This window comes from Megascapheus bottae, chromosome 16 (genome assembly GCF_031878675.1).
Source record: "Megascapheus bottae isolate mThoBot1 chromosome 16, mThoBot2.hap1, whole genome shotgun sequence".
In the NCBI taxonomy this organism is placed as follows: domain Eukaryota; kingdom Metazoa; phylum Chordata; class Mammalia; order Rodentia; family Geomyidae; genus Megascapheus; species Megascapheus bottae.
The window spans coordinates 2615423-2629894 of NC_143524.1; the positions used below are offsets into that span (position 1 = coordinate 2615423).

A 14472-nucleotide genomic window follows, 5' to 3' on the forward strand; every position below is an offset into this window, starting at 1 on the left:
GAAGCTGGCTCCTCCAGTAGGAAATGTCACTTGTGTGCACTTATCACAGCGGAGTGGGGATGTCTCTGTCCAAGCCATAGCTGGCAACGTGGCCCAGCATCCAAAGATATCTACTACCCAACACTGAGGGAAAAATAAGTGAGGGAGCCGGGGCTGGTGTCATCCAGCTACTCCGGTTAGAGCTGGGAATCACTGCTCAAAGCTACCCTGGGCAGATGAATCAATCCTCAAGACTTGTCTCTAGGCACAAGAGTCCCACAGTCTCCGAGGGATCCTGAGAGGATCCTCGGGTGGTGGAGGAGGCAGGAGGTGTCACGGGTGCTGGTGGGTGCTTGGAACTGCCATGAGCAGCGCCCCCCGGGGGGCTGCGTGTGAGTGGAGGCCAGGGATAGCGCAGGGGAGGGCAGGCCTCTCCACACCTCACCCCTGGCCCCCCTGGTAGGACCCGGGGTTAGAAAGGGCTGTGGAGCGGGTCCTGGGCAGAGCCACTGCAAATCTTCATTAAGAGACAAAGCTCACAGCTCACAATGCCGGAGCACTGAGGTGAGTGCACGAGGGGCCTGAGCAGCCGGTGCAGCCCAAAATACTGCTTCTGGGCTGCATTGGCCCTTGAGCTGGGGCCCTGCGGAATCACCTGGTCTAAGACCAAGGTGCACACCAGGCCCCTGCACGGAAGTCCAGTCCTTCCCCTGCCTCTGGGTCTGCCCAGCTGAAAGCAGGCATGGCAAACTATGGTGGGGCACCCCACCCCCTGGGCCTTTGATCATGGCCGGGTATTTTCCTCACTCAGCAAACAGACCGAGCCTTTCTCAGATGTGGCAGGTGCACACAGGCCAATGGCAGGGGTGAGGCCTGCTGCCTGCGGGCCGTGTGCATCGCCCTGACCACGGACAGGGAAGACCTCTGTCCAGGTTAAAGCAACGAAAGGCCAATCCATACAAACATCTGGATATGAGCTCATGCCTGCAGCTAGGGTAAACATTAATCATCAACATTTCCAACTGGAAAAAGTAGCATACAAAGCCAGGCGGTGGGGGCTCACGCCTGTAATCCTAGCTACTCAGGGGGCACGGTTCAGAGCCAGCCTGGGCCTTAAACTCAGGGCCTGGGCACTGTCCTTGGGCCTTCTCAAGGCTACAGCTCTACCACTTGAGCCACAGCACCATTTCTGGCTTTTTCCTACATAGGTGGTACCAAGAAATCAAACCCGGGTCTTCATGGATGCTAGGCAAGCACTCTACCACTAGGCCAAACTTCTGGCCCAGTCTGAGATTCTTATCTCCAATTGACCACCAGAAAACCTCAAGTGGTGTTGTGGCTCAAAGTGGTAGAGCACTAGCCTGAGCCAAAGAGATCAGGGACAGTGCCCAGGCCCAGAGGTCAAGTTCCACGACCAATCAAATAACACCTCCCCCGACCCGGCACACACTGATGGAGATAACTCATTGTGACGTGGTGCTTCCACTGTGGGAAGAGCCCCAAGGGGTGCTTGCCGAGCCGGCCTCGTCCGCAGTCCACCCTCAGATGTCCTGTTGTCAGTGGTGTGGGGCCTAGGCCCACACATCCTGCCCCATGCTTGGCTGATGCAGTGACCCACGCCCATCTTACTCTCGTTTGTCACTTGGGTTTGGCTCAGTGAGGATCTAGCAATTCATGATCTGTGTGGCTCTGTCCCTCTACGTAGCGCATGACTCGAGAACGGTGGGCATGTGACAGAGCGGCCTTCCATCACAGCCTGGGGCCGGAGCACTGGCCACCCCAGCCAGGTTTCCCCACCAGCTTCTGGGCCTTTGGTCCATGGGGTCAGAGTAGTCAACGACAGGACTCAGAACAGCTATCATGGAAGTCAGAATGGAGGCAGGACACAGAGCTCAGCGTCGAAGGCAGGGAGTCAAGGGATGGAAATGGGCTGAGCTTCAAGATGGAGGCAGTGCTCGCCACAGAATGCCGTGGCCCAAGCAGCAAGGTGGCCTCAGCTTTCAATCCTGAGACATTTAAGAACAATGAGTTGGTAGTTTGGTAGTTAGCAAGAAGGCAACCTGGCGTAGCTGTGAAGACAAGAGGGGTGGAGGCAAGCTTGCAGAAGGGAGAGGTGGCAGAGACTTGCCATGGCACAAGACAGGCAAGCTGTGTGGGGTGGTGGGCCTGATGTCCGAGGCAGGCAAGGGAGCACCTGGAGTGGGCAGCAGGGTGCACAAGCACTTGTGAGACAGAGGGAAGTGGCTTCCATGTGCCACGCTGGATGTCCCTGTGTGCTGACACCTGGATACAAGAGCAGGGTGTGGTTCTAATTCCAGTTGCCAAGGGACCCCCTCCCTCCCCGCCCTAGAAACACAACTTCCAGAAACACAACTACAGGGTTGTAGAAAGAAACACTTTTTTTTTTTTTTTTTGGTGCCAGTTCAGGGGCTTAAACTTAGGGCCTAGGCACTGTCTGAACTTTTGTGCTCAAGGCTAGTGCTCTACCACTTGAGTCAACAGCTCCACTTTGGCTCTTTTGGGTAGTTAGTTTGAAATTAAGTCTCTTAGACTTTCCCGCCAGGGCTGGCTTCAAGCTGTGACATTCCAATCTCAGCCTCTTTGTTAAGTATCATCTCAGGCATAACCCAGTATTGCCTGGTCACCTGGGCTTTTGTTGAACTATGCTCTTGCTGTAAAGGCAAGGTTGGCGTCTGCCTTCTTCTGTGTCTAGAATGCTGGCATTATAGGCATTCACCAACACATGTGGCTACTCCGTGCTTCTTCTACTCACTTTCCTTCAGTTTAGTGCTAGGATGGCGGCTAGCACCGTCTTGAAGGAAATCTGTGTGCAAGTTTGCTCATCACTCTGTTCTGCAGCTTGGCTGCCAGAGGCTGGCCCATTTCCTCCTTGTCCTGGGGAGGACTGCAGTGAGGTCACAGGGAAGGTCTGCAGGCCTGGAGGGCCTTAAAGTGGAACAGTGCTCCCTAGTTCTCAGCAACCTTAGGTCCTAGCAGGCACTGAGGACGTTTGTTTGGCTTGTCCCAAGTGGCAAGGTGCCCTGCATGACAGGGCACTGATGGTGGGTGTGAGCCTCTACGAAGCTCCTGTCCCTATCCACACCAGGGGTGGGCACCCAGTAGGCTTCAAGGGACAGGGCATCGGCTGCACCAGCACTTCTGAGGATGCTGGGAACAAGTCCCTTGTCGAAGAGGGACTCCCATGGCACAGAGGATACCAGGGAGTTGGCACTTGTGGGAAGGACATACCTTTAGAAGCAGAAGGGCTGCCTACAGCCACAGGCTCTGCCCTCGCCAGCTCTGCTGCCAGAGGGATTCTGACACAACCCCAGGGATCAGAGAAGCCTCGACAGAGCCAATGATGGAACTGGTCAGGAAGACGAGGCACTCGGTCCCCACACAGCCACCATTCTCCCTGCTTGGCAAGCTTCAGGGGTGCCACTTGCTCAGGGGTCATGAGCTGCACTCATGTCCTGACTTCCAGACCAGGAAGCCACCCCACCCTGGAGTCAGGTCCACCCCGATGGCCTGAGGAAATGGAATACCCAAGCCTATCTGTGAGGACAGCAGTACGCGGATGTGGGCTTGAGAGCCTGATGTGCTGTAGTCCGGCTCAGGTTGTGAGGTGCTAGGGTGTCAGGGAAAGTGGCCGTCCTTGGTGGAACCAAGTCCACACAGCTCTCGAGGAGTGGCAAGATTATCATGGAACGTTGGAGGTGGGCATGTCTCCGTCCCATGACATTGGCGATGCAGCCCCACTCTCATTTCTGGATTCCCGGGCCTGCTGCTCCTCCACCAGGTCAGCTACTAGATTCATCTGGCAGGCCCTAAGCGCCTTTACCAGGTGGGCCACGGTGGCGTTCTCCCTCTCTGTGTCCTTCCAGATCCTCAGCGACTCCCTCACACGTTCGGTCAGGTTGCGGGGGTACCTTTCCTCAATGCCATCGATCCTGGTGTCTGAAACCTTCAACTGCCGTGCCAGTCTTCTCCAGTCTCTCCCCACGTGGTCACAGATAATGTCAAAGGCTGCGTGTAGGTCTAAGAGGGAAGGAGAAGGGGACTTACAGGGGATCTGGAGACCTCTCCACAGACAGGGCACCCGCCACCTCCATGGGCTGCAGAGTGCAGACCTGGGGCTGGGTGGGCAGGCAGCTGCACTAAAGTCCTACTATAGACCAGAGGTCTCTAATCCTGCCACCAGCGCATCCTCTCTGGGCCACTGCAAGCTGACTGCCCAGGCCAGGGGGAGGGGGTGTGAGTGGGACCAAGAAGAACCAGGCCGGGGAGTTTGGCCTAGTGGTTAAAGTGCTTGCCTAGCATGCATGAAGACCCGGGTTCGAGTCCTCGGTACCACATACATAGAAAAAAGCCGGAAGTGGTGCTGAGGCTCAAGTGGTAGAGCTCTCGCCTTGAGAAAGTCCAAGGACAGTGCTCAGGCCCTGAGCTCAAGCCCAGGACTGGCAAAAAAAAAAAAAGAAAAAGAAGAACCAGGGCTGCTCTTGCATCTCACCCTGGAGGGCGGGATGGGGTCCTGGGGAGCCATGAGCACTAAGCTGGCTCTTTGCAAAGGTGTCTCTGTGAGGGCCACAGCGGAGGCGTGTGACAATGGTGGCCGAGACTGACTGGGCCAGGAAGAAACGCGGCACGAGAGGTCCTTGTCCTGCTGACGCCGCCGGCCTCTTCCGATCGCCGGCCGCTACAGCTGTGCCACAGTCAATGCTGCCGCGAGGACTTCCCGGTTCTCCCACCGACGGAGGAGGGCGCGGGCACGTCGGGCGCCGCCCCGGTCCCCGGCCGTCACCCCCCCCCCCCCCCCCGCCCCGCCGTCCCCATCCCCGCCCCCGTCCCCCTGCGGCCCCCGGCCCCGCCCCGCCCGTCCCCGCCCCCGTCCCCCTGCGGCCCCCGGCCCCGCCCCGCCCGTCCCCGGCCCCCCCCCGTTCCCCCCCCGTCCCCGGCCCACCTGCGGCCCCGGCGCCGCCCCGCCCCCGCCCCCCCGGTCTCCCTGCGGCCCCCGGCACCGCCCCGGCCGCCCCCCGACCCCGCCGTCCCCCTGTCCCCGGTCCCCCTGCGGCCCCCGGCGCCGCCCCGGCCCCGCCGTCCCCCCGCCCCGGTCCCCGGCCCACCTGCGGCCCCCGGCGCCGCCCCGCCCGTCCCCGGCCCCGCCGCCGCCCCGTCCGCCCCCCGACCTCGCCGTCCCCCCCGCCCGGGTCCCCGGCCCACCTGCGGCCCCCGGCGCCGCCCCGGCCGCCGCCTCGAAGGCGTCCAGGCGCCGCAGCAGGTCGTGGCGCCGCAGCGAGCCGAGCAGCTCCCGCAGCAGGCCCAGCCGCCCGGGCTCCAGCTCGCTCTGCTCCAGCAGCACCGTGAAGAGGTCCAGGCCGCTCTGCACGCGCTCCAGCTTGCGCTTGCCCACGCGCCCGAGGCACAGGAACTTGAGCTCCGTCAGCTCGGCGCTCGACAGGCCGGCCGACACCGAGTGCAGCAGCACCAGGAACGGGTCCATGGCGGCGCCGCCCCGCCGCCGGAAGCCGACGCGGGTCGCCCTGCTCCGCAGCGCGCCGAAGCTGGCGGTCTGCGCGTGCGCCCCGCGGCCCGGCGGCCCGGCTTCCGCCCGGTCTTGTGCGCATGCGCCCTGCCGGCACCTCGCGCACCTGGGACCCCCAAGCTCTGGGGGTTCCGCCGACGCGGACTCCCCGCCCCCCACCCCACCTCGGCTTCCGGGTTCCATCCGTAAAGCGGCGTGCAGCCCTACTGTGTGCGGGGCGGGTGCGGGGCGGGTGCAGGTCTGGGGTGGTGGCCACAGTCCCGTGTGTGCTGCATCACATAATAACGACAGACATCGACGCTGGCAAATTTGTGGAAAGTGCGCCTGCGCGTGCCTGTGTGCGCGTGCATGCGCGTGCCTGTGTTTGTGTGTGTGTGCGCGCGCTGCAGCCCGAGGCCTGGGCGCGGTCCCTCTTCCTGGCTCTGGCTGGCCCTCTACCCTCCCAGCCACAGCCCCGCCTCTGGAGTTCCGGTGGTGGAGCCTCACAGCCTCCCCTCGGGCTGCTCCAGGCTGGACTCCCCGCCCCCTGGGCAGGCTGGACTCTCCGCCCCCTGAGCAGGCTGGACTCAGCCCCCTGGGCAGGCTGGACTCCCCGCCCCCTGGGCAGGCTGGACTCTCCGCCCCCTGGGCAGGCTGGACTCTCCGCCCCCTGGGCAGGCTGGACTCTCCGCCCCCTGAGCAGGCTGGACTCAGCCCCCTGGGCAGGCTGGACTCTCCGCCCCCTGGGCAGGCTGGACTCTCCGCCCCCTGGGCAGGCTGGACTCAGCCCCCTGGGCAGGCTGGACTCTCCGCCCCCTGGGCAGGCTGGACTCTCCGCCCCCTGGGCAGGCTGGACTCAGCCCCCTGGGCAGGCTGGACTCTCCGCCCCCTGGGCAGGCTGGACTCTCCGCCCCCTGAGCAGGCTGGACTCTCCGCCCCCTGAGCAGGCTGGACTCAGCCCCCTGGGCAGGCTGGACTCTCCGCCCCCTGAGCAGGCTGGACTCAGCCCCCTGGGCAGGCTGGATTCTCAGCCCCCTGGGCAGGCTGGACTCTCCGCCCCCTGAGCAGGCTGGACTCAGCCCCCTGGGCAGGCTGGACTCCACCCCCTGGGCAGGCTGGACTCTCCGCCCCCTGAGCAGGCTGGACAGCCTGGCTGGCGGGTCAGAACTCTTCTATTGCCTCAACCTTCCCCGGGTTACTTTTTCATCTTGTTCACTGCCTCCATCTCTTCTCTCCCGTTAACATTTTCTTTTTTCGGGGACTCTTCCCCGCCCCTTTCTCCCTCCTTCCTCTTTCTCTTCCTCCTCCCTTCTTCCTTTTTTCTCCTTCCTTCTGCCTGCCTGCCTTCCCTCCCTCCCTCCCTGCCGGGGCCTACCGGCAGCAAATTAGGGTTCCTGAAATAGGGGGCAGGGACTGGAAAAAATAGAAGAGAGACAAACACATCGGGTCCAGGAGGTCTGCAGCCCAGGCAAAAAAACTGCAGCCCCGTTTATTATCAACTCAAAGCTTATATCCCTTCTTGAGACCAGGGTACTGCCAGGTGTTACATCCAGATGGTTAATCAGGGAACTGTTGGGGGTTACATTCATATGGTAAATCTCAGATCAATTGAACAGGAGAAGGCCAAAAAACACTAAGACAATCAAGCAATTATTTGATGCAAATCAAAGTACAGTTTGATTCCACTCTGGCTCCCAACATATCCCCCATCTTTATTTTAAAAGAAACACAAGTGCAATTTCTATTCTTTCCACTATCTCTAATTATCTCTAATTATCCTGTCTCACTTTCCAAAAATGACTGGTCCCTTCATCTAAAGGGGATTGATGGGCGGAGATTCAGCTTCTGTGACTTCTTCAAGCTGACTCAGGGGCGTTGTCTCTGTGCTTGACCAGGGACCTTAAGAAGCCTAGCCTGTTTTATCAAGGGGTTGCAAGGATTAGATATCAGGAACAATAATTTGCTCCAAACTGGAGATCATATTTAACATTTAACAACTGCACAAACCATCTTTGGCTACAATAGTGTAACTTACTTAGCACTCATTTGCAAGGCTTTTTCTTGATTGTCTGGGGAACTAAATCTCTGCAACCTTAACAATGCTTCAGTTGTCAGATCTAAACAGATTAATAGAGACACAAGCCCCAGATCCACAAACTTTCCTGAATTTGTGGCTGGTGTCAAATAAAAAATTCGCTCAATTAGGACTTTAAACTACCCACTATCACAGAAGATTGACAAGTTCCTGCCCAGTTATGAAAGGCACGGGCATTAGTAAGGCATGCTTACAAACTATTCTATGATCTCCCAGCTCTGATTAATTTGAGTGGCCAAGCACAAGTGACTCTAAGATCTGACACCATCTCTGCCATCCAAGCAGAGGCTTTCGTGTCCCAGTAGTGTCTCTCCACACAGGGATAAACATGCCATTGGCATTTCACTTTGTTGGTTGCTGTACTTGAACTCGGGGCCTGGGCACTGTCCCTCAGCTCTCCAGCTCAAGGCTAGCACCCTGCCACTGTGAGTCCCAAGCTTGGTGCCTGAGTGCTTCCCCCCAGCTTTTCAGCCCAGAGCTAGCACTCTGCCACTTCGAGCTCCAAAGCAACTCTGTCCCAGCATCCTGCTGGCAGATTAGACACCACAGTCTCACAGGGACTTTGCTTTGCCCGGGGTTGGCTCAAAACTGCAGTTTTCAGATCAGTGAGTCCTACAAAAGGACACGTTACTCCAATTAAAGCAACAAGGTGGTCAACACAGAAATAGTCTCTAAGCATGAGCTTACCTAGAACCTGGTAAAAGCCAAAGTTACATCTGAATAAGGATTGCTGTTCTTCTCCATGGGCTAGCTGGAAGTTGCTATAAGGTAACTTACAAGAGCAAGCTGAAATAGCAATTAAGCAATTACTTTGGTAGTCCTAATTTTCCTTGTTTCTTTTTTAGAAACAAAACTTTAGGACTTTACTTTTAAATTTTGTTCAGAAACCCATTTCCAATGTTCTTAAAAACTCTTGCTGATACTGGCTTAAACAATTAATACCTTAGCCTTTATTTGCAATTGAAAAACCTTTAAGGGCACAAAGAACTCCTTCTGCCTTCCGGCCCCCTAGGGCTCAAGGCACTCCTCTTGCCTTTTAGAAAAGGGCCCCCCCCCTTTTTTTTTTTTGCAGTTTAGATTACTGTCTAAAACTCCAACAACAGTTTAAACTCAAATAACAGTTTTTCCCTAATGCAAGAACTATAGACATCAGTGCACCAAAAGTCTAAGTCTGGACTTAGTTTCCTTCCTTTTTTTTAAAATACACCCAATTGCATGGAGATAAACCTTTAAACATTCCTTTAAAATACTAATCACATTATCCACATTTTACCATCAGATTTCTAGTGTCAGTTTGCAAGAAAAAACAGACAGGCAAAGTTTCTGACGTTAATGAACAATTTTACATTTAAATCTCTAATACATGTTTCCAAACTTTAACTTAAAGTAATAAATCCCAAATTCCCTAACACCTCTGTGCTAAACAGGATACAATGTTTACAATGTAAACAGCTGTATGCCTTGCAATAAAATGCAGATTTCAGGATCTAGAAAAATATATACCAGTTTTTCTTTAAGACAACATAATAGTCCTTTGAGACATTGTAAAACATTCAAACCTAATATTTTTCTTGAAGTTTTAAGCTTAGATTTACCCAATTGCCTTTGTGTTTAAGTATGAATTTATCCATTGTTTTATACAGCATGCTGGTAATTTAACCTTGAACATGTTCACTCACACCCATTCGCACACACATTCATACTCAAAGATCTTAAAGCGCGCAAAATTAATATCGGCCATTCATTTTCCAGAAGTTTGTGTCAAGAGAGCTTTGCCAATTTTACTCTTGCAGGTGAGAACCAGGTTCAAAACAAAACTTTTTGCAAGGCAACTTAGCTGGAATTTCTTTTTCCAGGGCTTGTTACAACTGCAGACATGGGGGAGCGGCCATGCTAGGCCCAGAAATGTTCAAATAAATAACAAGGATGTGTGCACAGAAAAACCATAAGGATCCATACTTAGAAATGGTACCAATTTTAAAGACAAAACTGGACAAGGAAAAATATGTAACACGAACAAGACAGAGAAGCGGAGACTTTTAAATAATCAGACATTGACATATAACAAGAAAATTGGACTCAATCAGATACACTTAACACAATGAGCTCAGATGAATGTTTTCACCAAACAGCTATTTTTAGATTTAGACATGTCTTGCTGGTGGGACTCTCAGGTATGCCTTGATATTGACAAGAAACTCAGAAGGGGAAGGGGGGTCAAGGCGTCCCTTGACCACCCAGGCCTCTATTTTAGGCCCACAGTGCACCCTTTTTTTTTAAAATAAAATAAAATAAAAAAATAAAACAAAACACAGACATACAGGGGGCCGGCCGACTTCTACTTACCTCTGGAGGCCTTTGCTTTTCACCTGGGCATCTTTTACAAAAAAGGGTTATTAAGAAGAGGGATGGTAAAGACAAAATAAAAAGAACAATCCTTTATCTCAATAGTATACAATTTGTAAAAGAACAATTGTCACATATTAAATTGTGTAGAGTCAATGAATATGTTAAAAGGTCCCTACATAATAGTAAAAGGAGGAGAAACACAGCTCATATGAATGTGTGGAACAAGTGAATCAGTAGTGGTCCCAATTGACATGCACAAATAACTCAGGTCCTTCCCACGTCGCAGGATGCACCACTGGAGGGTCGGGGATATAGGCCCAGTGAGTCGCTGCTTGGATGGCCACTGTCACTCTCCACAATCCGAATGCAACGTTCAGGCAGCCACCAGGCGTCATTTTCTCCTTGTGAAAAAACACATACATGCCCTCGACCCCAGGTTAGAACAGGATCGGGTCCATGCCAAGTACCAGTTAGGGGATCCTTCCACTTTACTAAGGCAAAAGCACGCTGCTCTCTTTTTTCCCAGAATCGCTGAGCAGCAGATAAATTATTTGAATCCAAATTCAAAAAATTTAAAACAAATAAAGCATGATTCAGTATATTCACAGGAGTAGTGGGATACGACTCTCCTTTCTGTATTTTAGCAATTTGATGTTTTAATAATCCATTAGCTCTCTCCACGATGCCTTGACCTTGAGGATTGTAAGGAACGCCTGTAATATGAGTGATATTATAGGAATGGCAGAAGGATTGAAATGCTCGGCCTGCATAGCCAGGGCCATTATCTGTTTTTATTTGCGAGGGAATCCCCATCACAGCAAAACATCGAATGCAGTGAGAAATACAATGTTTAGTAGCTTCCCCAGCAAGGGGGGTGGCTAGGATAAAATTAGAATAAGTATCTACAGTAACATGAACATATTTTAATCGGCCAAATGATGGAACATGCGTGACATCCATCTGCCAAACGTGATTAGAAAGCAGTCCTCATGGATTTATGCCTAAATGAGGAGCTGGTGAGAAGGGCACACAGTTGGATCAAGTTTTAACTATTCGACGTCCCTGTTTAACTTCTACTAGATTTTTTGTATGATTGGAATTGCGTAACCTTTTCCAAGCCTCTCTCGACGCAGCATTTATTTGTAAATAGGCCTCCTTTGCATAACCCAATTGATCTTCGGTGTTTTTATAGGTTCCCTCTCCTATCAACTGATCAACAGTGTAAGGCAGGTTCTTAGACCTATTTGTTTCAATTTTAGCCCGACACTGTGCAGTGAACTCTGTCTCCCATAATAAGTACTCTCCTGCACTAAGGCATGCTCTGGCAAGCCGCTTCCAGTCATTTGGGCACCCAATAGCAGCACACGCGGCCTCCAATATTACTTGAGTAAAAGGGGCAGTTGGCCCATATTGGGAGCAGGCATTTTTTAAATCCTGTAATAGTTTAACAGGAACAGGTTGATGGTATACTTGTTCATCATGATCAACTAAACTAGGGAAGCATCGAGGCCCTGAAATATCTTCCCTCTCTCTAGCAGCCTGAGTCAGGTTTAATTGCGATGCACTGTGCCTGGTTGTAGTGCCTGTTAAAAGGGACTTGTTGCTAGGGCCTTTAGGCTTGCCTAAAGGTTGAGAAAGGGATTGAGGCCGTAAGGCTGCAGCCGGAGGCGGTGGGTGTGAGGGGTAAGGTTTAGAATCAGACACCATAGTGGCCTGAGGGACATATTTCTTTCCTACTTCTGGGGGGGCTCTCTGCTCTGTCCCCATTTTCGATAGAAGATGTAGGATTTCTTCTAACTTCTTCTCTATCGTAGCCACCCGGCCCTCCAATGACTCATCATAACTTTCCTCCTTGATATTCAAATCTGAATTCTGATGCTCAATATCTACTGGTTGTTGTTCCCTTTTCAAGATCTCACTTAGACTCTCTTGGGCTGCGGCATATGGCTCAGCCTCAGGGTTTTCAGAAGGGTCCTTTAACTCATAAAGTTCCCTTAATTCAAGATTAAGTTCAGCATTCTCATGTTGAGGATCTATGCATTCACTTACTAAATTCCATACATTAATAGCCTCTACTGGGGTCTTTTCGAGGCCATATACATTATAATATTCTTGAATTCTTTTTCCTATCTGCTGCCAGGTTTTTTGGAATTCCTCCTCTAAAAACCTCGGGCATGCCTCCTCGACAAACTGTAGGAAGCTCTGAAGCACCCCTTTTTCCACCCACGTTCCGTGGGCTTCAAGTAGGCCTGTTAAGATCGGTACATATGACCTATGGCTATTAGCTTGACCCATAATTTTTACTCTGGACAATACAGCCTCCCGCTCTCTCACTCTCTTAAAATCCTCTCCTAATAGTCCTACGATGCGTCACTCACCACAGCGGGGTCCTCCACCGTCATCCCAGATTTTCAGGGTCCCTGTTTGGGCACCAGTTGCCGGGGTCTACCGGCAGCAAATTGGGGTTCCTGAAATAGGGGGCAGGGACTGGAAAAAATAGAAGAGAGACAAACACATCGGGTCCAGGAGGTCTGCAGCGCAGGCAAAAACTGCCGCCGTTTATTCTCAACTCAAAGCTTATATCCCTTCTTGAGACCAGGGCACTGCCAGGTGTTACATCCAGATGGTTAATCAGGGAACTGTTGGGGGTTACATTCATATGGTAAATCTCAGACCAATTGAACAGGAGAAGGCCAAAAAACAATAAGACAATCAAGCAATTATCTGATGCAAATCAAAGTACAGTTTGATTCCACTCTGGCTCCCAACACCTTCCTCCTTCCTTCCTTCCTTCCTTCCTTCCTTCTTTCCCTCCCTTCCTCCCTCCCTCCTTCGTTGTCTTTCTTTCAAAGAAGGAGTATCCTGGATCAGATGGGCTGCCAAATACCACCTGTTATGTCCACATTCTAACCCAAACCTGTGATATCACAGCTCAGTCCTCAAGCAGCCCACTGACTGCACGGCCACCCCGCTGTACAACGGAGGAGACTTAGAGGTGGGCTGCAGACGAAGGCCTGGGAGGAGAGAGACACCTTGTGGGCATATGTGAGTGGACCCCATCCACTTCTCAGTACGATGAAGGAGACCTAGGGAGATGGCCTCCTGGAAAACCAGGCAGGGCCTCCTGTCACAGTAGAAGGTAGGAATGGCCTCGCTCCTGACCTGCGGAAGGATGGGCTGGCCGTGCTGTGGGGTCCATCAGCCACTGACCTGCACAAAGGACTGTGTGCCCCTGGACACAAGTGCAGCTCTTCAGGACACCAGCAGAGGGCGGCAGCCACCAATAGGAGGCGGACAGGCAGCTGGGTTTCTGTGGCAAAATCAGCAGAGTGGGTTCAGGGTGTTGAGAAGGGCCACTGGCAGAGGCCCTAGGGGAGAGAGGCTTGGAGGAGCTGCGTCTTGGTGGAAGCTTAGGGTACGTAGGTATAGGGCCACGAAAAGTAATGACAGAAGCCAGGCGCGGTGGCTCATGCTTCTAATCCTAGATACTCAGGAGGCTGAGATCTGAAGATCTGAAGATCTGGTTCAAAGCCAGCCTGGGCACTAAACATCAGGAGACTCTTATCTCCAATTAATCACTAGAATATGGGAAGTCAGGCTGTGGCTCAAGGGGTACGGGGCTAGCCTTGAGCAGAAAGAGCTCAGGGACAGACCCATAACCCCCACACACAAAATAATAATAATAATGGCAGAAAGCCCAGTGCTGGTAGCTCAGGCCTGTAATCCTAGCTACTCAGCTGAGATCTGAGGATTGCAGTTCAGAGCCAGCCCGGGCAGAAAAGTCTGTGAGACTGATTAATCACCAGAAAACTGGAAGCGGTGCTGTGGCTCAAAGTGGTAGAGTACTAGCCGTGAGCAAAAGAGCTCAGGGACAGTGCTCAGGCCCAGAGCTGAAGCCCTACAACTGACAGAAAAGAAAAAGAAAGTGAGGGCAAAGAGAGAAAGAGGAGAGTGGGAGGGAAGGGGAGGGCAGAGAGAGGGAGAGGGAGATAGAGAGGAATAGAGACAAGAGAGGAGAGAAGAGAAGGGGGAGAAGGGAGGGCAGGGAGAGGAAGAGGGGAGGGAACAGCCGGAGATGATGGCTCGACCCAGGCCACTTTTCTCTTCTCTGTGGCATGTCCTGTCCTGCAGGCTCCCAGAGAACTCACCATCTGGCTGCCAGGTCTGGAGGTGGCCCTTCTTACACAAGCTCCAACAGGTGTGTGTGTGTGTGTGTGTGTGTGTGTGTGTGTGTGAGAGAGAGAGAGAGAGAGAGAGAGAGAGAGAGAGAGAGAGAGAGAGAGAGAGAGCGCGAGAGAGTGCAAGAGAGCGAGCACAGCGGGTGGACAGCTTGCTGCTGCCAGGGTCCTCAGAGCTTATCTTCCATCAACCCCTTTCCTCCTCCACCAATGCATGTGCCAGCTCAGTCTTGAGGTCCAGTAAGCTCAAAGGCAGAAAGGCCTAGTTGCCATCCATCTATCGCTCGTCCATCGGTCCATCCATCAATCCACTGATCCATTACCCATCCCCCATGCACCCCTCATCCACC

The 14472-nt window shown here is 53.1% G+C and overlaps 1 protein-coding gene across 1 annotated transcript; it reads right to left on the reverse strand.

The window, feature by feature from the left end:
* Positions 1–2388: 2388 nt before the first annotated feature.
* On the reverse strand, positions 2389–5486 carry Fadd (Fas associated via death domain). The gene is made up of 2 exons (XM_090347191.1): positions 5200–5486; positions 2389–4017 (listed from the first exon to the last, which is right to left on the reverse strand). Exons 1-2 carry the CDS (start codon positions 5477–5479, stop codon positions 3680–3682), a joined length of 618 nt encoding a protein of 205 aa, XP_090203317.1. The 5' UTR covers positions 5480–5486; the 3' UTR covers positions 2389–3679.
* Between the last annotated feature and the right edge of the window lie 8986 nt (positions 5487–14472).